Source organism: Lytechinus variegatus, chromosome 19 (assembly GCF_018143015.1).
Source record: "Lytechinus variegatus isolate NC3 chromosome 19, Lvar_3.0, whole genome shotgun sequence".
Taxonomy (NCBI): domain Eukaryota; kingdom Metazoa; phylum Echinodermata; class Echinoidea; order Temnopleuroida; family Toxopneustidae; genus Lytechinus; species Lytechinus variegatus.
Genome location: NC_054758.1, coordinates 18,441,349 through 18,464,188, shown reverse-complemented (window position 1 = coordinate 18,464,188; position 22,840 = coordinate 18,441,349). Strand labels below are relative to the sequence as shown.

The window sequence follows — 22,840 nt, the reverse complement described above, 5'->3', positions numbered from 1 at the left end:
ATGATATAGTGATAATGGTCGATGATGAGAGCTAGGCTGATGATATGATCACGTGATGATCATGATGATGATAATGGTGATATGATTATGATGATATGATTATGATGATATGATGATTATGATGATGTTGAAGGCAATGATGATAATGATCAATGATGGTGATGAGGATCGAGGATAATGCATGATGATATTGATGATGATGGTGATCATGACAATAATTATGATGATGATATTTGCCATGGTGATAACTAGTGAAAATTGTTGTTGACAGTGAAACTGATTGTGTCTTGATGTTGATAGTAACAATGATGATTATTATCATGCTAACTTACTAAAAATATAAATTCAATAGTTCAACACACAACAGAATGAGAACACTGCAAAAAATCTATTATAATTCTTATAATATGTTGGTTTATTTCTCAAATCTTTATGAGCATTGAATGTAAAAATTAAGACAGATAACCACATCAGCATGAACAAACACAACCAAAATCACATTACACAACAGGAAAATCAAGACAAAAAAGAACTAGGCTTACTCTGAACTATCAGTGATTTCAGCAAGCTGTGTTAGTAGCCCAATGGCCCGAATTCAAGATGGTTTTTAAAACCAGAATCGGATGAACCTAAGGTATATGCAGATTTTCTGCATAAATTACGCTTATTTACCACGTATATCCAATGTTAATGCGCTCTTTTGTCACACTGCACCAAATTCACGCCTGTTGCCATGGTTAGATACGCTATTATATTCATGAGTCTACTGTTTGAAGAACAAAACTGTGGACTCGTGAATAAAATAGCGTGGATAACTATGGCAGCAGGCATCAATTTGGCGCACTGTGACAAAAGCGCACATAAGCATTGGACAGTGTTTCATTTTCGCGGTCTGTAATTAGGCATAATTTACGCAGGAAATCTGCATAAACCATGATGGGTTCAACCGATAATGGTTTTAAAAGCCTGTCTTTGTGAATTCAGGCCAATATTTTGTGGAAATACCACACAACATTCATATAAAGATGAGTACACCATTTTGGAAATACATCCCTTTAAATCTACAAATCTACAAAAAAAATCATAATCAGGCAATCATATGAAGGGTCTGGCCATATAATCGCACAAACCAACCTTCAAATGATTGCAATAGACATTTTAGCTATTTCTGAACCAATTTTTCTCATACAGTGTTGTTACTGTTGTTTATTTTCATTCCAGATGACAAATAAACTGAACACCCAAATGTCCGAATCCCCCTCTACTGAACATTCTTTTTTACACAGACAACATAATGGTACATATTTAGTACTTTTCTCCAAAATAGAAATTTAGTCTGATCCACCTAAGATGTAAACATCATATCAACGATACATTCATTTAGGAGATGCAATACATGTAAGTTACACAGCAGAATTTAAAATACAATACAATTAAATAAAAACAATATGAAGAATAAACATCACCAAAAGTCATTGATTGAATAAATCAATTACGGGTGAAGCAGGGTCTAGTTTGCATACTACTGTAGTATTCATGGTTGAAGAAAGCTTATCATAAAATATTTTTGCACCCATAGGTTTTTATCTCATCTGCTGAAATAACTGAAATATTTTTCTGCTTAACCGTATAATATATGCTTACAATAAACATTTCATTTGTTATCATTCTCATTTGGAGACTGCTTGCTATAAAATACGGCAAGTTTTAAAAATGCCATTCTTTTGATATTTTTAATCAAATAATGCATTTCTCAATTCTAGAAATTATTAACAAAAAATAAATAAAAAAATATGCAAGACAAAACATATCTTTCTGATCTGCATGTAAATATCAAATTTTGCTGAACGTTTTTTAAATCAGGATAGATACACAATACTCTTGAGCTTTTAAAGCATACAATGAAATGATACCACATGAAATAAATACATCTTTTGTCATGTAATGACAAACAAATACCTTTCTCTGTTGGAATGTTTTATGGGAAATATATATATATGACAAACATTGGAAACTATTTTCTGTATCACTAATCCTTTTTCAAGCAGTGTTGAAATTCCATGCCAATAATTTCCAGATTTTATCAATAAAAATTGAAAATAAGATTTTGCTTTTGTACAAAACTGCAAGATGAAATAACACAAAACTGAGTGATAAAATAATACACCATTTTATTTGCATTTTATAGCTCTTTCTACATTGATAGACAGTTTTATGTTCATTTAAAAGGAAAGTAAACAGTATACAAACTAACTTCAAATCCTGAATCATATAATACGATTTTCATCAGTACTGTACATATAGTGAGCAATTGCACATAATCCCTTCATGTAATGAATAATACTAATTTGAATTTCAGATCGTTACACTAGTAACACTATCCTTACATATCTACTTGATATAGGATCTAAAATTTCATTGTCCAGAAAAAAAAGTATTTTGAATTCTAATCTCTAACATAATTTCATAGAAGAATCATCAATCACCCAAAATATTCAATATTATTTTCATTTATCATTTTCGTTTATCACTTTCATGATTCCAGTGTTCTTATAAATTTTACATTTTTCATTCGCAGCTTTATTTTAATAAATCAAGGGCAAGTCGTCCCAAAAAAATGTCTACTGAAATGCAACAAAGCATTGGAGGGGGGGCACAGAATTGTTCACGAACAATACAGTGCCCCCCTCAATGCTTTGTTTCCTCCGGGTCACGTTCCGCTACTGCCTAAGAACATGTTCCAGTCGTTCATAAAGTTGTGCGTAACTTTATAAGCAGCTTTATGAAACACCCACCGGGTTGTGAGAGTTGTGTAGATTGTGAAAGTGCAGCAAAGGCTTATGCATGCATATATATATCTGTTACCAAAAATAATAATAATAATAATCATAATAAAGGTATATTTACCCAGGGTAGCCACTTCAGTTTCAAAAACTGTTCTACCAGCGGGCCCTGCTATTATTATATAAATACTTGAATTAAAATGGTAAAATTGATGGAAGAGCAAATTACAACAACAACAAAAAATACTCTATCGATGCTGCTGCATATTACACCATTCCTGAGTGTGACTAACTTCATTAAAAAAAATCACTAAATTCCCTAAATTGGCAATGCAGGGTGAAAATGAAAATCAATATTTTGAAAACAAATCAAATGACCAATTTCTCATTGATGGTAAATGATATTTGATGATTTTGATCTTACTTCCTAATTCAAAATATCCTTTTATTTTCATATTTAAGTTGTGCAAAATGGAATTGAAGGGTAATTATTGGTATTATCTCATAGCTTAGATTAGATTGAGTCTGACTTTAGTCCAAACTTACATGGAGTGCCTATTTCCGACAACATGTATGTATGGGACCAAAGATAATTTAGCCCCTAAAATATCAATGCAGGAAGATCTGACTCTTGTAGACCTTAGAAAAAAAGGACTAACCATTGGAAAGCACATATTATTTCTAAAATATTTCTGCAACCATAGACAAAATGTTGCAACATATTCGAGGAACCACCAATTCTAGTTGACCTTTAAAAAAAATTGTCCTGGGATGACAGTTATTTGTTGGCAGAGGCTTCCTGCAACACAGCGATGCTGAAACAACAAAAATATTGCCAATTTAAGGAACAATTGATTCTTGAAGATAATTAAAAAGAAAAAACAACAGCTTAGGGATAGAACATGTACATAAATTAACACAGAAGATTTCTGCATCTATCGCAGCGATGTCGAAACAACAAAAAAATATTGCCAATTTAAGGATCAATTGATTCTTGAAGATAATTTAAATTGAAAAATAGAAGGCTCAGGGATAGAACATGTACATAAATTAATACAGAGGATTTCTGCATCTATTGCAGCAATGTTGCAACAACGTTGCTGCCAATTTTAGGATTGGTTGATTTTATAAACCTTTATATATAAAAAAATTCTATCTGTGGATTTATACATAAATCATCACAAAAGATTTCTGCTTCTATTAAAATGCAGCAATGTTGCAACAACAAAAAAGCTGCCAATTTTAGGATTGGTTGATTCTTATAAACCTTCATACAAAAAAAATTATAGCAATGGATTTGTACATAAATCATCACAGAGGAATTCTGCATCTATTAAAATGCAGCAATATTGCAACAAAAGTGCAAAAAATTTTAGGAATGATGGATTCTTGTAGACCTTTATACAAAAAAGTGATAGCTATGGATTTGTACATAAAGCATCGCAGAAGATTTCTTCATCTATCAAAATGCAGGAATATTGCAGCAACAAAAAAGCTGAAAATTTTAGGAATGATGGATTCTTGTAGACCTTATAAAAAGATGAATGCGCACGAGAAACACATATTTTGTTGAAGATGATCACATCTTTGTGATCAGAAAGTGAATAAAATAATTGATTCTTACAGCAGGGTGCTACGTAAATTTTAAGCACTTGCCCAGTTGGGCAAGTAAATTTTTGAGTAGATGTAATATACTTGCTTGAAAATCTAATTCACTTGCCCCCCAAAAATCCTAAAAATCTTCAAAAGAAAGTACATTTATTGCGGTTTTAAACCCATTGAATTTTTTCTCTATATTGACTTGAACTTATTTACCTTGTTATTGCATTTCTTTTTAAAAAGTGTTTTCATCGTGCCTGCCATGACCAAAATTAGGGTCAGTATATCATATCGACCCTAGTTTTTGTCCTTTTAGTGTGAGAATTTTGCTTGCCCAATGCGGGCAAGTAGTTTTGGTCTTCAAAACACTTGCCTCGGGCAATCGGGCAAGTGCTTATGTAGCACCCTGCTTATAGACTTTATAATAAAAAAAAGATGAATGCTCTGGAAAAGCACATATTTAGTCACATATATGATCACATCTTTGCAATCAATGTGATATTCAGCATGAATAAATAACAAGTGGAATGCCTCTGGCCGTCTCACCTGCATCACGCGGTTCAATATAGCAGCAGTGCTGACTTTGAATACTACTCTAACTCGCACAAGATGTTCAGTGATACATGGTTACTCTTATGTCCACTTTTTATGAACTAGACCAATAAACTTACAGAGATTCACCAAAAACCCCCAATATGGCCAAAGTTCATTGACCTTACATGACCTTTGACCTTGATCATGTGACCTGAAACTCAAACAGGATATTCAGTGATACTTGATTACTCTTATGTACAAGTTTCATGAATCAGATCCATAAACTTTCAAAGTTATGATGGTAATTCAACAGATACACCCAATTCGGCCAAAGTTCATTGACCTTTGACCTTGGTCATGTGACCTGAAACGTGCACAGGATGTTCAGTGATACTTGATTACTCTAATGTCCAAGTTTAATGAACTAGACCAATAAACTATCAAAGTTATGATGGTAATTCAACAAATACCCCTGATTCGGCCAAAGTTCATTGACCCTAAATGACCTTTGACCTTAATCATGAGACCTGAAACTTGCACAAAATGTTCAGTGATGCTTGATTACTATTATGTCCAAGTTTCATGAATCAGATCCATAAACTTTCAAAGTTATGATGGGAATTCAACAGATATCCCCAATTCGGCCAAAGTTCATTTACCCTAAATGACCTTTGACCTTGGTCATGTGACGTGAAACTCATGCAGGATGTTCAGTGATACTTGATTAACCTTATGTCCAAGTTTCATGAACTAGGTCCATATATTTTCTAAGTTATGATGACATTTCAAAAACTTAACCACAGGTTAAGATTTCGATGTTGATTCCTCCAACATGGTATAAGTTCATTGACCCTAAATGACCTTTGACCTTGGTCATGTGACATGAAACTCTAATAGGATGTTCAGTAATACTTGATTAACCTTATGGCCAAGTTTCATGAACTAGGTCCATATACTTTCTAAGTTATGATGTCATTTCAAAAACTTAACCTCAGGTTGAGATTTGATGTTGACGCCGCCGTCGCCGCCGCCGCCGCCGCCGCCGTCGGAAAAGCGGCGCCTATAGTCTCACTTTGCTTCGCAGGTGAGACAAAAACAGAAAATAGTGGAGTCTGTAACCTGTGACAATTAAACGATCACAAGACTCTATCTACTCCTTGACGTGGGGTCATGTGTCAAACACGCTCTCGTCTTCTGACTCGCTGTTGTTGCCGCCCAGGAGATGGAAGTTGATGGGTTCCATGCGTTTCTTGGAGTTATATAAACGGCGACGCCCACCGACGCCGCAAGTGAGTATCACGCAGGCTATAAAAGGAAGAAGGGCTGCAAAAGCCAAGGTGCTTGCTGCTAACATCCAGCCTGCAATATCAGGGTAAGAGAGAAAGCTTTAGTCCCATATCATACACAGTGCGTAACAATAAAAAGCTAAGAATCCTCACTCATTCGCAAAACAGTCATAGACCAATCAGGTAGTAAGGAGTGCGGTGGCCTTAACCCTAATTCTCCGAGGGGGGCCATAATGGCCCCCCCCTCGACAATTTTCGCAATATATCTGCTGCGCGAAATTTTTTCACCTCGCAGCTCACTGACTTTTTACTTTCAAGTCTCGCGCAAATTTTGAGACCAAATTTGTGATGCCCGGGTACGCGGTTACGACATTACTTAACATTATGTAAGTGCACGTCAGACCCAAAATTGCTCATAAACGTGATTTCATGTACAAATCCCATGCAAATTGCGTATTTAGCCAAAATTCATAAATGTATCATTATGTCTACTTTTACTGATTAAACTTAATTAATTTTGCCTTGTTTATGATCAGAATTATGTCTGGAACGATTTCCATTGAAAAAACAAAAAGTAAAAAAACAAAGAAATACATAAGGAATTCATAAAACAATAAAATACATAAGGAATTTATTTCCAAACCAAAGTTTTTTTGAATTACGATTGTTAAGAATGCAACAAAGAAATTTTTTACCAAAAATTAGCATTCTAGGAGCTTTATTTAGTGAATTAGAGCAAAAAGTATGATTTATGCATAAATTAGCATAATTAATTCATACAAAATAAAATCTCATTATTTTGGAAAATTTTACCATACAGCCTTGTAGATTACATCGCACACTACCAGCGTGCAAATTTTTGCGTCGCTCACGCGATCGGCAGCCGAGATCTTAAGGGGGGGCCATAATGGCCCCCCCCCCCCCCCCGAATGACAAGAATCAAAATACCCAGGGAGATTTAGGGTTAAGGCATATGTTAGTGAGCTTACTTACAATGAGCTAGCATTTTTATCAACATCATCAGTTTAAAACTGAAAACTGAACGTCCAATCCAATTATTAAATGTTTTCAACTTTCAAAAAGCTTGCAGAAAGAAACGAAAACACGAAATTCTTCTTGCTAAAATCAGCTGAGATAACTCACCTATATTCCATTCAACATGAAGAGGCAACGAAGGTGGTTTTCTCCTGCACATTGCATCGATGTCATCGACCAGGAAAGGCGATGCAATGTGGAAAAAGTTTTCGACAGGGCATACCTCGTTGCAATCGAGGAACCTGAGGATGTAAGGAGGCTTTGAAGTGTCATTCCTAAATAATAACTGCACTGTATGTGAACTGGAGAGAGTAAGAGAAAGAAGATGGACGATCAGGTATGAATACATAGAAAAGAAAATAGCATGAATGCTAGTCAAGTCTGGCCCCTTCTAGTCTAGATAGATAGAAACATTATTTTGTTTGGCGTCACCTGAGCCTGGGAGGCGAAAAGCGAACTGAATCACTATGACCCGAAGGTCTCTCCTCCCGATATAACTGATTAGGGGTAATGCAGGTGGACCGCTACACCGAGGTTTCCCCTTACTCTTATACGAATAGTGCAGTGGGTTCTTAACATGCAAAGGTGGTGACTCTCCTCTACACGGGGCCTCTATTTAATGTCCTATCCGAGGGACGGAGTGTTTTCCATTGTAACATAGCCTGCATCTATGAAACATGAGAGAGACGTTTACACGCAACGCACTGGCTTCAGTTATCCGCCCGGGGTAGACTCGAACCCACGATCTTTGGTTCGACAGGCAGACACATTACCAACTGAGCCAACACCGCTCTCTTTTATTAAACTTGTTAGTTAAGAATGAACAATCGTGAGTCTACTAAAATGTACTCTGTAATATATATAAACAATGACTACATAACAATTTAACAAAAGTTAACAGTATTCGCATATGAAAGATATCTAGATAACAAAAATACCATATAGATGATAACAAAATTAATTTTTCCAACAGATGTTCAACAACAGCTTTACGAAAACTTTCTGATTTTGGTTGGTAGCTCATTCCAAGAAGTTGCGCCTACATGAGATAAACACTCCTTTCCCAAGCTTGTCCTAACATACAGGTTCTCATCTTCCTTTTGCGTTGTATATCTATGTTGAATTAGTTAGCAATATTGTAGCAGTGATACTCACCCATCGTCTTCTCTGTATAATTCTACCAATATACAGGATGCAGTGGGAGGAATTACATTATTGAAGACACCAAACATTCCTAAAAATGGTGCTACGGTTGTATCATGCTAAGGGAAAAGAAAGAAACAGAAAATGCAACCAAGTCAATATCACAATGTTTATAGACCAGGGTCCCGTTGCAGAAAGAGTTGCAATCAATCGAAACTCTAAAAATCATGCGCAACTTGATTTTCAACCAATCAACAGCGCGTATTTGGGACTTGCGATTGATTTTTTGACTTGCGTTTAAACGCAACTCTTTCTGCAACGAACCCAAAGGCCCGTCTTACAAAGAGTTGATCCAACCCATCTCAACTACATGTATATGGAAATCCATCAGTGTCATAATTTTTTTCTTCAGGAAATTTGCAAAATGTTCTTTGCAAACAAAGATAAGCACAGCAAATTTTCAAGAAAACAATGAATGCATGAATATACATCATAGTTAGAAAATATTCTGAACAAACATGTATAATAGATGTTGATGTTGCTGGCTTTCCATAGCCTTCATAAAATCTATAAAATGGTAGCATTGTAGGCCTAATTAATAAATTTCATGAGAAAAAAGGGTAAGGTTTTGACATCAATCGTTAGCTCATTGATTTGCAGATGTCCTGCAATGCAGCGCTAGATCCCAATTCGCATCTCATTAACGACCCTTCTATTTTAATTTGCAACGGTCTTCTCCAGCAAAAAAAAGGACCAATGAAGGTCATAATCTTGTGTCTCTTATTGCGTCACTTTGACGGCATTTCATGTGCCATGTAATTTGACAACTTTCAAAAATTCATAACCTTATAATTCATAATTGCTTGTCTGATATTGATCAAACTTTCACCTAAATATACTTGTCTGATTTTTCTTTTTCCTCTAAAAAAAACTATTAACTTGGGTTGGATTCCCCTTTCCTTTTCATAGTAGACAGACAATAATAAAGAAGAACAGGAGGCACGATAGCTCAGTCGGTCCGGGGGGGCCACTTACATTGAAGAGTGGATACCATGCGCAACCAAAAAAACACGTAAAAAGGATGTCTTTTTCACGATAGGGCACGTTACGTACGTAATGTGATAAGGGTGTCAAAAACACAAAAATAATGAAAAAAGGGTATCTATTTCGCTAGGAAAATTACGTGTTTAGGGTCGAATATGCGGGGATGATAAAACAAAATTAAAATGTTGAATAAAGGATGTCTTTTTTGCCCCAACACTACGTGTTTAGAGTCCTAGAGGTGTAGAAGGTGGGGTAAAGCCGACGACCGAAGGACCCGTAACAATAAAACATTCCTGTACTTGTTTAGGGTTCATTTCAGGGAATATTTGCCAAGAGTATCGTTTTGTTTCCAATTAAGGGTAGGGTTTCACACGCCAATACTTGTTAAGGGGTGCATTTTCAGAATATGGAAATTACGTGTTTAGGGTGCTTTTCGAGACCCCATGGTCGCGCATGGTATCCACTCGTGAATGGAAGTGGCCCCCCGGGCAGTCGGTAGAGCGGGGAATTCGTATTCCGGTGACCTGAGTTCGATTCCCATTTGGTGCGCTAGTGCCCTTTGGTAAGGCATTAATCCTCAGTACCAGGTCCTTCGGAGAGGACCTTAAGCCGTCGGTCCTCTGGTTGCTTGCTTACAAACATTCATACTTCTTAACAATCAGGTAAAAAATCACAACCAACCAAGAACTCAAACTTACCGCTGAGTACATGAATATCCTACTATCATTGTTTGATTGGTTTAAATGAGCCTTCATATTCCCAACTATCTCTGTTAATAAAACACCTGCAAGAAAGAAAAAAAATGAAATAAATTAGATATTTTCCTCTAAGAATTACTAAGAGATCACATGAACAGAAGTGTTACACGACATAAAATTTGCAGCTATTAGATTATCGTACGCAATAATGTACATGCAATAATGCTTTTGTACAACACTCCATTATTAGAACAACATCCCTTAGCCTTCACTGGGGAGTAATCATCCCTTTAAAAAGTTGATTTGAATAAAAAGAGAAAAATCCAACAAGCTTAACAATGAAAATTTCATCAAAATCGGATGTAAAATAAGAAAGTTATGACATTTTACAGTTTCACTTAATTTTACAAACAGTTATATTCACATCCTGGTCTGTATGCAAATGAGGAGACTGATGACTTCATCCACTCACTATTTCTTTTGTATTTTATTATATGAAATATTCTTATTATCTCCTCATTGTCAAGTGAAACAACAATTAAATCCTCCCTGAACATGAGGAATTAACACTGTATAATACTATATGGTTCAGTCAACTTGGTCCTTATTATCAAATCTGTAAAAAAAAGAAATAGTGATGGACACCATGGACTAACTCATTTGCATGACACTGAATTTTGCATATCACTGTTTTGTGAAAAATAAACTAAACTCTAAAATGTCATAATTTTCTTATTTTACATCTGATTTTGATGAAATTTTCGGCATTATGCTAGTTTTATTTTTCTCCATTGACTCAAATTAACATTTTTCTGGGGTGGACTTTACCTTTAATTGAAACATTTGAAAACATACTTACCCGAATTAATCCTTTTTTCGTCTGTTGTCATATTGGAGTACTCTACTTCAAAGGCAAAATCTAATGTAGCTTTTAATCTGTTGAACGTCTCATCGTCTACCCAGTCTGGTAATTTTCTTCCGTCTCTTTTCTACAAAGAAAATATAAGAAACAAAGGATGTGGCATATCATGATACAATTTAGACTTAATGGCCCAAAGTCACAAAGGTGGTTTTTAAAACAACTGGTTGAACCCATGGTTTAGGTAGATTTTCTGTATAAATCCTGTGTATATTATAAAATGTCCAATGCTGATGCATGCGTTGCTCACAGTGCGTCAAATTGATGTCTGGTGCCATGGTTAAGCACGCTCTTTCATTCATGAGTCCACCGTTTTTAATTAATGGGTCCACTCTTCAAACAGTGAGTAAAATAACTTGACTACTCTTATGTCCAAGTTTCATGAACTAGATCCATATACTTTCAGAGTTATGATATTTAAAAAACTTAAGATTGGTTAAGATTTCATTTTGATTCTCCCAACATAATCTAAGTTCGCTGACCCTAAATGACTTTTGCCATTGGCCATGTGACCTGTAACTCATGAAGGATGTTCAGTGATACTTGATTACTTTTAGGTCAAAGTTTCATGAATCAGGTCCATAAACTTTCCAAGTTATGATGGAAATCAACAAATACCCCCAACATGGCCAAAGTTCATTGGCCCTAAATGACCTTTAACCTTGGTCATGTGACCTATGAACAACCTGTCTACTACATTCGGTCTTTCATCAATACGACCACTATCCACATGGTCTAACTGCCACTCACCATTTTACCTAATAAACATTGGTCCAATAGCCATTAAGCCCATAAACCATTTGGTCAAATTGGATAGTGTTAAATTGGACGAAACAAATGAAAAGAAAATGGGTAGTAGACCAACTGGTTGTTAGACAAAATGGTCATAGACGAACTGGTGATTAGACACAGTGATTATTGGACCAAAGGTGAATGGACCAAATGGTTGTTAGACGAGATGTTGATGGACGGAATGGCATTAGACTAAATGAAGGTAAACGATGTGATGAGTGGACGAGATGGCAATAGACAAATCGGTAGTTTACCCTATCAACTCACCTCTCTTAGTAATGTATCTGCGAGAGTAGAGAAGTTTCTAAACACTACATCGTCAGGAAACCCAGCATTCTTTTGAATTCTATCAAAGAAAGTCTGAAAAAAAATAACAAGATAGAATTTTACTGCAAGCACTGGAACACAAAACACTAAAATCAAGCTGCTTTTCAACACATTCATACTTCTTTGTCTTCTTCCTTCTCCCTCCCTGTATTCTTCTTTTTCTTTGTCTTCATCTTGCTAGTCCCTCTTGTCCTCATCCTCTTTCCCTTCCTTCTCCACATTCTCATCCTCCTTCTTCTTCTTCTCCTCCTCCTTTTTCTTCTCCTCCTTTTTCTTTTCTCTCATTTATCTTCCTCCTCCTTCTTCTTCTCCTCCTTTTCTTTCTTCTTCTCCGCCTCCTCCTCCACCTCCTTCTTCTTCTTCTCCTCCTCCTCCTTCTTCTTCTTCTTCTTCTCCTTCTTCTTCTTCCCTCCTTTCCTTTCTTATTATTTTCCATCTGCTTCTCCTTACTTTTCCCCTTACTTTTCTTCTCATTCTCATTGATCTTCTTCCCTGTCTTCCTTGTATAGAGTTCAATTTCATTAATTTTTTATTCTCTCTATCTCCCCTCTATTCGATTTATGATGGGATATCTTTGCACTTTCCCTTGATCTATATATATATATGCAAACATATCTATCACTCAAAGAGCTGAAAGATTTACAAATTCACATGTAAAAATTGTTGGATTTTCAGGTGGATATGCAGTGGTGCTCAAAAGTTAGTGAATTACAATAATTTAAAGCGTTAAAATGCTGCCATGTATAAGATATTTAATTGGGAATTCTTGTGATAAAATACTACATTCAATACAGTTTGTTTCTCATGGATGGCCAAACATTGTAGTGTTGTTATCTCAGAGCTGCCAACCTGAACAAGGACATACCAGTATTTTAAAAGCTGGAAATCAGTATTTTGGTGAGGAAATCAGTATTTTTAAAGAAATACCATAGGGCAACACATAAAACTGAACCTTTAGAAATCAGTATTTTGCATGGAACCATCAGTATTCTCATTTTCCAGTACTAAATACGGAAAATCAGTGCTACTTGGCAGCTCTGTTATCTGCATTCAATGCTCAGGATGAAGGACTGCATTTTGTGGTGGGATTCACTAACTTTGACCTCAACTGTAATTATTTCATCAATATAAGTATAGTGCAATAATACGGTACTCACTTGATTATCTTTTATATACTTTTGCTTCGCTGGACAGTTTTCTACGTACTGAAAGAAATCACTCGCTGTGTCACATCCTTCTAGTTTGGTTGCATGTAGCAGCTGTGGAGGAAATCATAATGAGGAGTTCACTTTATCAATTCCAAGGGCCCGTCTTACAAAGAGTTACGATTGATCCAATCAATCGTAAATCTATGGAAATCCATCAGAGTCATAATTTTTTCCACAGGAAATTTGCACAATGTCCTTTGTAATCAACGAGAAGCACCGTGAATTTTCTGGAAAACAATGAATATGCATCATAGTTAGAAAACATTTTGAACAAACATGTGTAATAGATTTTGATGTTGCTTGCTGACCATAGCTGTGATTGATCGTATCAATCACAGCTCTTTGTAAGACAGGGCCCAGTTTTGCAAGGACCTCAATAACAATTTGTTCAAGTTTCCATATAGTTTCTGGCTTATCAGTAGCAAAACACAGGAAAAAATTGTTTAAATGCTGTGAATTTATTTGCTCAACAAAACAGCTGAAAAACGACAAGTGAAGTCTGTAATTCGAGAGCAAAGAAAAACCGCCTTCACACAACCTGCAAACTGACAGTTCCATTTACACAACAGATATTTTATGGAACTCTTTGACCACTCTGATGTTATCGATCGCAATAAAGGGTTTCTAATATAGGGGACTTTAATACGCTTCTATGTACATCGAGTTAGATTGAACACCCATAGATATTCATTTCCTTATCCAGCATTTTACACAAAAATATGATATTCAAGCGAGATTTATTACATCATATTATTGACTGATTCAAGATTATAGCGATGTCTACATATGAGCTACTGTCATCAAAGCTGTTTGAAGGAAATCTGAAGGCAATATCCAGAAAAATGAATAGATAGCTTAAAATTGATGTCTATTTCTATCATCAAAACTTGTTGATAACATATTTGTAAAAGATATCAAATTCACTATATTTTCTTCTTAAATTGATTCATAAGGCACATGATTGAAGTGATGAAAAGAGTGAAGGGACAGAAACAGGAATACCTTAGTCACCTTTCCTCTAATTCCACCATAGGGTAAGTCGAAAACGGTTGTGTGGTTTATTCAAACCACCATACGTAGCTGGTACAAAAAAGTTAAAACGGCCGTTTTAACTTATTTGTACCAGCTACACATGGGTGGTTTGAATAAAATTAGATAAAACAGCTCCTTTTTTTTTAGTTTCCAAGGCTCTTTTGCCCCCAGCCCTGGTGTAATTTTGCTCCCTGAAAGACGCATCTCTTTGACTTTTGACATGGTGCCTCAGGCAGATTCACCTATACTTACATAATCCTGCCCCTTATTTACCGTAGAGAAGACAGGCACTGGTGGCCACAGAGTTGATGACTCCCTTCCCTCCGAAGCAGCAGGAAAGAATCCCTGCAAGTTGCACTGTGCCGACATGATGGTCCGTTCTTTCGATGTGCTCCGAACGTAGAATTGCTTCGGCCGGTAGGTACCATCAAACAGTTTCAAGTCCGTCACGTATCGTTTTCTTAACCATTGTCCCAGGTCGTAATGTTGGTCCATTCCGTTCTGTCCAAAGAATAAATATATTGTCTTGACTTGTAAAATTAGTTTTTACCTTATTTTTTTATATATATTCATATCCCCTTTGAGTGAACAGCATAATTTTTTTCATCTTATTTTTCTTTTTGTTTTTGTCATAGACTACCAATACCATATTCTTTTTTTTCTAACAGTCGGAGGTTAGTGCCTCTCAGCCAATCAAATCCAAGCATTTCACTGACACACCCCCAGATTTTTTTTTTACCAAGAATTCAGTTATTTGATTTCATGATAATAATGATATCAAATAACATCATTCAAATTTAAAGGGTTTGAAAAAGATGTGTGGGCATTTCCAGACTAAAATGTCCTCGACTTGGGGACGTTTCATAAAGCTGATTGTAAGTTACGAGCAACTTTGCCAATGACTGTGCAAACGACTGGTGGTCATTTCTAGTGGTCAATCGTATACACCAAATGTTCATTCATGTTGCGCATAAGGAATGTTCACCAGTCATTGCACGTAAACCGCGAACAACTTTACGAAACACCTACCAGGGCCTCGTCTTACAAAGAGTTGCGATTGATCCGATCAATGCAACTATGAAAAGCCAGCAAAATCATCATATTAAATGCATGTTTGTTAAAAAAAAAAATTTGAGACATGAATATATATCCATAAATTCATTGATTTCTTGACAATATGGTGTGTTCACCATTGTTAAAGGGGAATCCAGCCTTGGCCATAGAATGTTGTGTTGGGAAGGAGAAAAATGAATTAAACAGAATGGTGAAAGTTTGAAAGAAATTGAACAAGCGGTAAGAAAGTTATAGCTGCTTTAAAATTGAGATCACTAATACCATGTAGATTTCAAATTGGCAACTGGGTAAGTAAATTATGACAAGGGGCAAGGACAACTTTCTCATAGGCCATCTTTCTCATAGGCCATGTACTTTATTATTAGGGGTTTTTAGTTTTCTCCTGTAAGTACCCATTCCCCTGGGGCAGTAATCTAAATATAACCCAGGTAGTAGTTGTTTAATGTCCTCATGAAAGAAAAATATAATATGAAACTTTTGGGGAAAATGACTTTTTAGCCAGAATATGTATTGGAGTACATGGAAGAGTAGTCCTTGCCTTACATCACTATGACATCACGTAAGTGGCCAATTTGAAGTCTCCATGTGTATAGTGATTACCAATATTTACAACTTTTAAAATTTCATAACTTTCTTGTTATTTGTCCAATATTGTTCAAACTTTCACCTATCAACTATCTGATTTTTTCTTTTTCTTATAAAAACAAGTTTTTATTTGGGTTGGATTCCCCTTTAACAAAGGACATTTTGCAAATTTCATGTAAAAAAAGTATGACACTGGTGGATTTCCATAAATTTATGATTGATTGGATCAATCGTAACTCTTTGTAAGATGGGCCCTGGTGTGACATTCTTTTATTGCTTTCATGAGCACTCCTAGGAAGTTCCCTAGACTACAAAATACTACCAATCCCGATGAATTACCTCAGTGAGCTGTCCAAAACCAAGGGGCCATGTGTCTTCCGTGTAATTATCGTTTGGATATGCTTTTACAGGAGATCTATCACCGTGACGATACAACTGAAAGATCAGATGAAACAAACAGGTATAAAGTTTAATCTTATGACTGTGATGATACTTATCTCGCATCAATACGTAATCAATACTTTTTAATCAATACTTCTGCATACAAGAGTATAGTGAGTGATTGTATTACTGACGGCCTTGTATTACCGAACGCGCGCATCATATGCGTCAGAAAATAATCAAATACGCTCAAACCTTTGCAACTTCCTCCCAAAGGGAACTTAAATAGAAAAATGATGAAAAATTATCAAAAACACAATTTCGAAGTCTTTATAACCTCAAAACAATAAAATATGGTCAAAATAGCTCATCAGTTACTTTGTTGTTTTCCCAACTTTTCCCATAGAAAACACACGTTCGGTAATAGGATACCTTTTCAAGTGACCAAATATTTTCACTTGCGAAGAGGGGTCCGATTGGAAGCTGATGTCGTAAAAATGAAAAACAATTTCCACAAAATTTCTGCATGTTTATATTTTGTAGGTATTTGTGTATTTATGGTGATAGTTTGGTGAATTTTATTGGAATGTGTTTGATATGATAAAATTCATGAAAAGTGTTCGGTAATACGATCCACTACCATACTACAGGAAATTATATGTTCACCAAATAACTGGATAAAACAGGAAGTGAACTTTTCGTGACCGCCGAAGTAAGTCACTGTTTTTTTCCCTAAAATTATAAGTTTATTTTTCCCCGTTTTGGTGCATTTCAGGCCAAAACGGAATAATAATCTTTCATGGTACAGTTCTTTTTATATATATTTTCATGAAATAAAGACAAAAATCAATGAGCCCGTCGGGGGGTTTTGCATTGTTAACCCCCTAAGAGTGGCTGCACGATACGATAGCGAGTCGTCTGTGAACGAGGTCGAGGAGAAATAACAAAAAATAAAAATGTTATAAAACTCCTTGAAACAGACAGCTGCCAGCTGCAGCTTTCTATCATGTCTTTTGCCAGAATTGCTAATCAATTGAAGGCGGCATTGAAGCAGATTTAGTTTACACAAAACAAAAGATCTTCTTTTCTCATGATTAGATTAGTAGTATAGTGAGTGATTGTATTACCGACCGGCCTTGTATTACCGAACGCGCGCATCATATGCGTCAGAAAATAATCAAATACGCTCAAACCATTGCAACTTCCTTCCAAAGGGAACGTAAATAGAACAAGTGGAATGCCTCTGGCCGTCTCACCTGCATCACGCGGTTCAATATAGCAGCAGTGCTGACTTTGCATACTACTCTAACTCGCACAAGATGTTCAGTGATACATGGTTACCAGAGATGCCAACTTTTTGAAATCAGAATTAGGGAGGATTTGCAAACTGACACCAAATTATGTGCGCGTAGCGCACATCTCGAGCGCAGAGCACTCGTCCCTTGCGGCCGGGGTCCAGGGCCCGCCTGAGGGCCCTGGAAGCTCTGGGTTTCTAGATGCTCTCTGGTGCAATCTGACCCTTATTTTGGAGCATTTCACATGTTTTTAAAAAACATTGTTCCCACTTTTTTAACATAAAAAATATCAAATATGCATTTTTACATGTAAAAAAAAATGAGGGGACAATAGAAGAAAAGTACCTGTTCAACAATAATAATGAGGAACTATCATCTATAGGCAGGTTATGTTCCACTATATTTGAGTATAAATCCAGTAAAGAAAAGCTCAGCGCGGTAAGGTCTACCTGTATAAAAGATCTTGTCTTCGTAATGTCCGTATGCTCCCAAAGACCTCCGTGCTCAACTGAAATGTCCACGCTGCAATTGTGCAAAATGCTTGGTAAATTCCTCTTTCCGGCTTCCGAATACACGGATACTAGAGACTGTATTCAGTCTTATACTTCTGAGACCATTTCTTGGACTTCTTTTGATGATTTTCCGCCATTTCGTGTCAATATCAACCCATCAACACGCCGAAATCACACACCGATATTCCACCGCACCACTCGACAAATCCAGCGGCCGCAAGCGCAAACGGCTCACGAAGCTAGCCGGGCCTACCGGCCTGGTGCACAGTGGATTCCCGTTGGGCATATCACATGCACCAGCTTTTCGCTGCTCCTTATTTGTCTGCCTTTCACACAGAATTTAGTAGCAGCGAACGTAATGGAGTTAATACATGCTAAAATTAGCAGACGATACATGTACTTCCAATCCAATTTGATCAATGCAAAAAAATTCTAATTTCGGGAGGATAAGGATGGTAATCGTAAGGGCGGGAGTTGGGATGAATTTTCGGGAGCCTCCCGATGAAATCGGGAGGGTTGGCATCTCTGGGTTACTCTTATGTCCTCTTTTTATGAACTAGACCAATAAACTTACAGAGATATGATGGTTATTCAACAAAAAACCCCAACATGGCCAAAGTTCATTGACCTTACATGACCTTTGACCTTGATCATTTGACCTGAAACTGGAACAGGATGTTCAGTGATACTTGATTACTCTTATGTACAAGTTTCATGAATCAGATCCATAAACTTTCAAAGTTATGATGGTAATTCAACAGATACACCCAATTCGGCTAAAGTTCATTGACCTTTGACCTTGGACATGTGACCTGAAACACGCACAGGATGTTCAGTGATACTTGGTTACTCTAATGTCCAAGTTTAACGAACTAGACCAATAAACTTTCAAAGTTATGATGGTAATTCAACAGATACCCCCGATTCGGCCAAAGTTCATTGACCCTAAATGACCTTTGACCTTAATCATGTGACCTGAAACTGGAACAGGATGTTCAGTGATACTTGATTACTCTTATGTACAAGTTTCATGAATCAGATCCATAAACTTTCAAAGTTATGATGGTAATTCAACAGATACACCCAATTCGGCTAAAGTTCATTGACCTTTGACCTTGGACATGTGACCTGAAACACGCACAGGATGTTCAGTGATACTTGGTTACTCTAATGTCCAAGTTTAACGAACTAGACCAATAAACTTTCAAAGTTATGATGGTAATTCAACAGATACCCCCGATTCGGCCAAAGTTCATTGACCCTAAATGACCTTTGACCTTAATCATGAGACCTGAAACTTGCACAAAATGTTCAGTGATGCTTGATTACTATTATGTCCAAGTTTCATGAATCAGATCCATAAACTTTCAAAGTTATGATGGGAATTCAACAGATATCCCCAATTCGGCCAAAGTTCATTGACCCTAAATGACCTTTGACCTTGATCATGTGACCTGAAACTTGCACAAAATGTTCAGTGATGCTTGATTACTATTATGTCCAAGTTTCATGAATCAGATCCATAAACTTTCAAAGTTATGATGGGAATTCAACAGATATCCCCAATTCGTCCAAAGTTCATTGACCCTAAATGACCTTTGACCTTGGTCATGTGACGTGAAACTCATGCAGGATGTTCATTGATACTTGATTAACCTTATGTCTAAGTTTCATGAACTAGGTCCATATATTTTCTAAGTTATGATGACATTTCAAAAACTTAACCTCAGGTTAAGATTTCGATGTTGATTCCTCCAACATGGTCTAAGTTCATTGACCCTAAATGACCTTTGACCTTGGTCATGTGACATGAAACTCTAATAGGATGTTCAGTAATACTTGTTTAACCTTATGGCCAAGTTTTATTAACTAGGTCCATATACTTTCTAAGTTATGATGTCATTTCAAAAACTTAACCTCAGGTTAAGATTTGATGTTGACGCCGCCGCCGCCGCCGCCGCCGCCACCGCCGCCGCCGCCACCGCCGTCGCCGTCGCCGTCGCCGTCGGAAAAGCGGCGCCTATAGTCTCACTCTGCTTCGCAGGTGAGACAAAAATGATGAAAAATTATCAAAAACACAATTTCGAAGTCTTTATATCTTCAAAACAATAAAATATGGTCAAAATAGCTCATCAGTGACTTTGTTGTTTTCCCACCTTTTCCCATAGAAAACACACGTTCGGTAATACGATACCTTTTCAAGTGACCAAAATATTTCACTTGCGAAGAGGGGTCCGATTGGAAGCTGATGTCGTAAAAATGAAAAATAATTTCGGCAAAATTTCTGCATATTTATATTTTGTAGGTATTTGTGTATTTATGGTGAAAGTTTGGTGAATTTTATTGGAATAATGTGTTTGATATGATCAAATTCATGAAAAGTGTTCGGTAATATGATCCACTACCATACTAGTAGGCCTAGATCTTCTAGTAGCTCTAAACAATTTCCAATTCCATTTACCATATTTTTTACATTAAAATTCAACATTTGTACCACACACTAGTGTCACTGACACAGTCATGACAGTCACAGTCACACTCACAGACATTGTCATTGCCATTGGCATTGCTTGCACTTTGGAGTTGCATGCCATGAATTGAGATTAGCTTGCCGAAAAAAAAAATTATCTGCAGTATATTTGCCGGTTTGCCCAATCATTTACTTAGAAATTAAGCTTTCATCTAATATCTCACCAAATGTACAAGTTTAATTGTCTTTTCACAGGAACCACATGGTACGTTAGACGAGAAACAGGCGAAAAACAGTATGCTCCACATCCTCAGAAATTGTGATGCCGTGGAAGCTGCCATCTTGGAGCGATCGCGAGTGTAAATTTCGTAGTCTTGGCAAATTACCGCAAACCGTATCGATCGTGGAAGGAAAAGTGACGTTCACCCATACCCGGGCCCGGTACTCGAGCAATAGATAATTTTACTTAAATTTCATCAAAAGAATTTTTTTGAACTACATTTTTTGATAGTTTTACAATTTTAGGAGCAAACGAACAAAAAAACTATTTTCCTATTTACATACTAGTATACTGACGCCTGGAATCGAGACAACAGAAATGGGGGGCATCCTTTAGAAGATAGAGATGTATAGGGGAAGGCGGGGTAAGTTATGACAGTTTTTGCTTTTTGCATGTTAGAATTGATATGATTAATAATCTTTTCGAAATAAGTACCTTGCCTTGAAATTTAATTTTTCTGAAATATTTTCCACTTATATATAACTTTCTATCCCCACTGAAAGTCATCGTGACCTTTGAAAAAAACGATGTCAAATGGCTCAACTTGCCCCATCGCATAAGTTTGAGCCATCTTCTGGGGTAAGTTGAGCTACAAAAACTATGTACAAAATGTATGAGGGGAGAGCCAGCATGAATTTTTAGTTTAAAGTCTTTTCACTTGCTAATTCTCTATAAATACTAACATCCTTTAAAAGGTAAAGAGCAGTCATGTAAATTTGCTCCTTTCAGCCAGCATTTCAATCGATTTTTATGGTTTGTTTGTTTTTTAAGATACATTACCATAGGAATTACCATGGCTCAACTTGCCCCATGCTGTTTGCCTCAACTTACCCCAGTCCGAACTTAGTGCGATAATTTTGTATCCACACATTTATTATGCATCCATCATATGAAGACGATGACAAAAATGAAGATCCATACCTGGACTAATAATGTTGTTATCATGTCTTTATTATATTTAAAGACGTGTGTGTTTATAAAGCACTTATCTATTTCACATTCTTTTTTACTTTTTTGGCTGAAATTCATATTTTTCCCTCTAAAAAACTACTTTGGTTTCAAAATTGAAAAAAATGTGGTGGGCCGGGTTAGGGGTTATGCTATGGGCCATCAATACATATGACACCACCACAATGTCTGACTCATTCATTATTGGCCTGGGGCTGGTGGCTCAACTTGCCCCGCCTTCCCCTACTAATTAGGCGTTATTAAGTATATATCTCTATGATTATGATCAAAGAGAAACATAATTATATGAATAAAAAATATATTGAAAATTGAAAGAGAGAGTGAATAGAGAAAAGAAAAAAGAAAGAAAGAAAGAAAGGGAGGGAGGGAGGGAGGAAGGAATGGATCCCCAAGAAGAGATAATTAGAAAAAAAATATGAAGCTAGGAGAGCAAAAATAAAACTTAATAAGAAGGAACGAACAAAAAAGGCAACCAACTAATCTTTCAGTCAAGATTTTAAAGTACTTATACAAAATGTTAAAATGGATTTAAGGAATATGATCTGCGTTGTCATGGTCCGGGTAATATAAGAAAATATTTTCAGATGATATCAACAATGATAATATATACGTTAGGTGTATTAATGGTTAGTGTAATGCCATTACAAGGTGGAAATACCATACAAATGCTATTTCAAAATGGGCTCTAAATAACATGAAATCATCTATCGATAAATATACGGTATTTTTTGTGATATATGTTTTTTTTTTAACTTATAGCTTATATTTCACTTTCACTAGATCGGATGTACAATCGACTCTCATATTAACCTTGTAAGCAGCTATTACCCTCCGCGGTCTTTCCATATGCAAACTAAGAAAGGGAATATATCCA

The 22,840-nt window shown here is 36.3% G+C and overlaps 1 protein-coding gene across 1 annotated transcript; it reads right to left on the bottom strand.

Annotated features, from left to right (window-relative positions):
• Positions 1-6,041: 6,041 nt before the first annotated feature.
• On the bottom strand, positions 6,042-21,073 carry LOC121405915 (prostatic acid phosphatase-like). The gene is made up of 10 exons (XM_041596910.1): positions 20,942-21,073; positions 16,399-16,494; positions 14,653-14,901; positions 13,318-13,419; positions 12,101-12,193; positions 10,982-11,111; positions 10,123-10,208; positions 8,393-8,499; positions 7,346-7,539; positions 6,042-6,275 (listed from the first exon to the last, which is right to left on the bottom strand). Exons 1-10 carry the CDS (start codon positions 21,056-21,058, stop codon positions 6,085-6,087), a joined length of 1,365 nt encoding a protein of 454 aa, XP_041452844.1. The 5' UTR covers positions 21,059-21,073; the 3' UTR covers positions 6,042-6,084.
• Between the last annotated feature and the right edge of the window lie 1,767 nt (positions 21,074-22,840).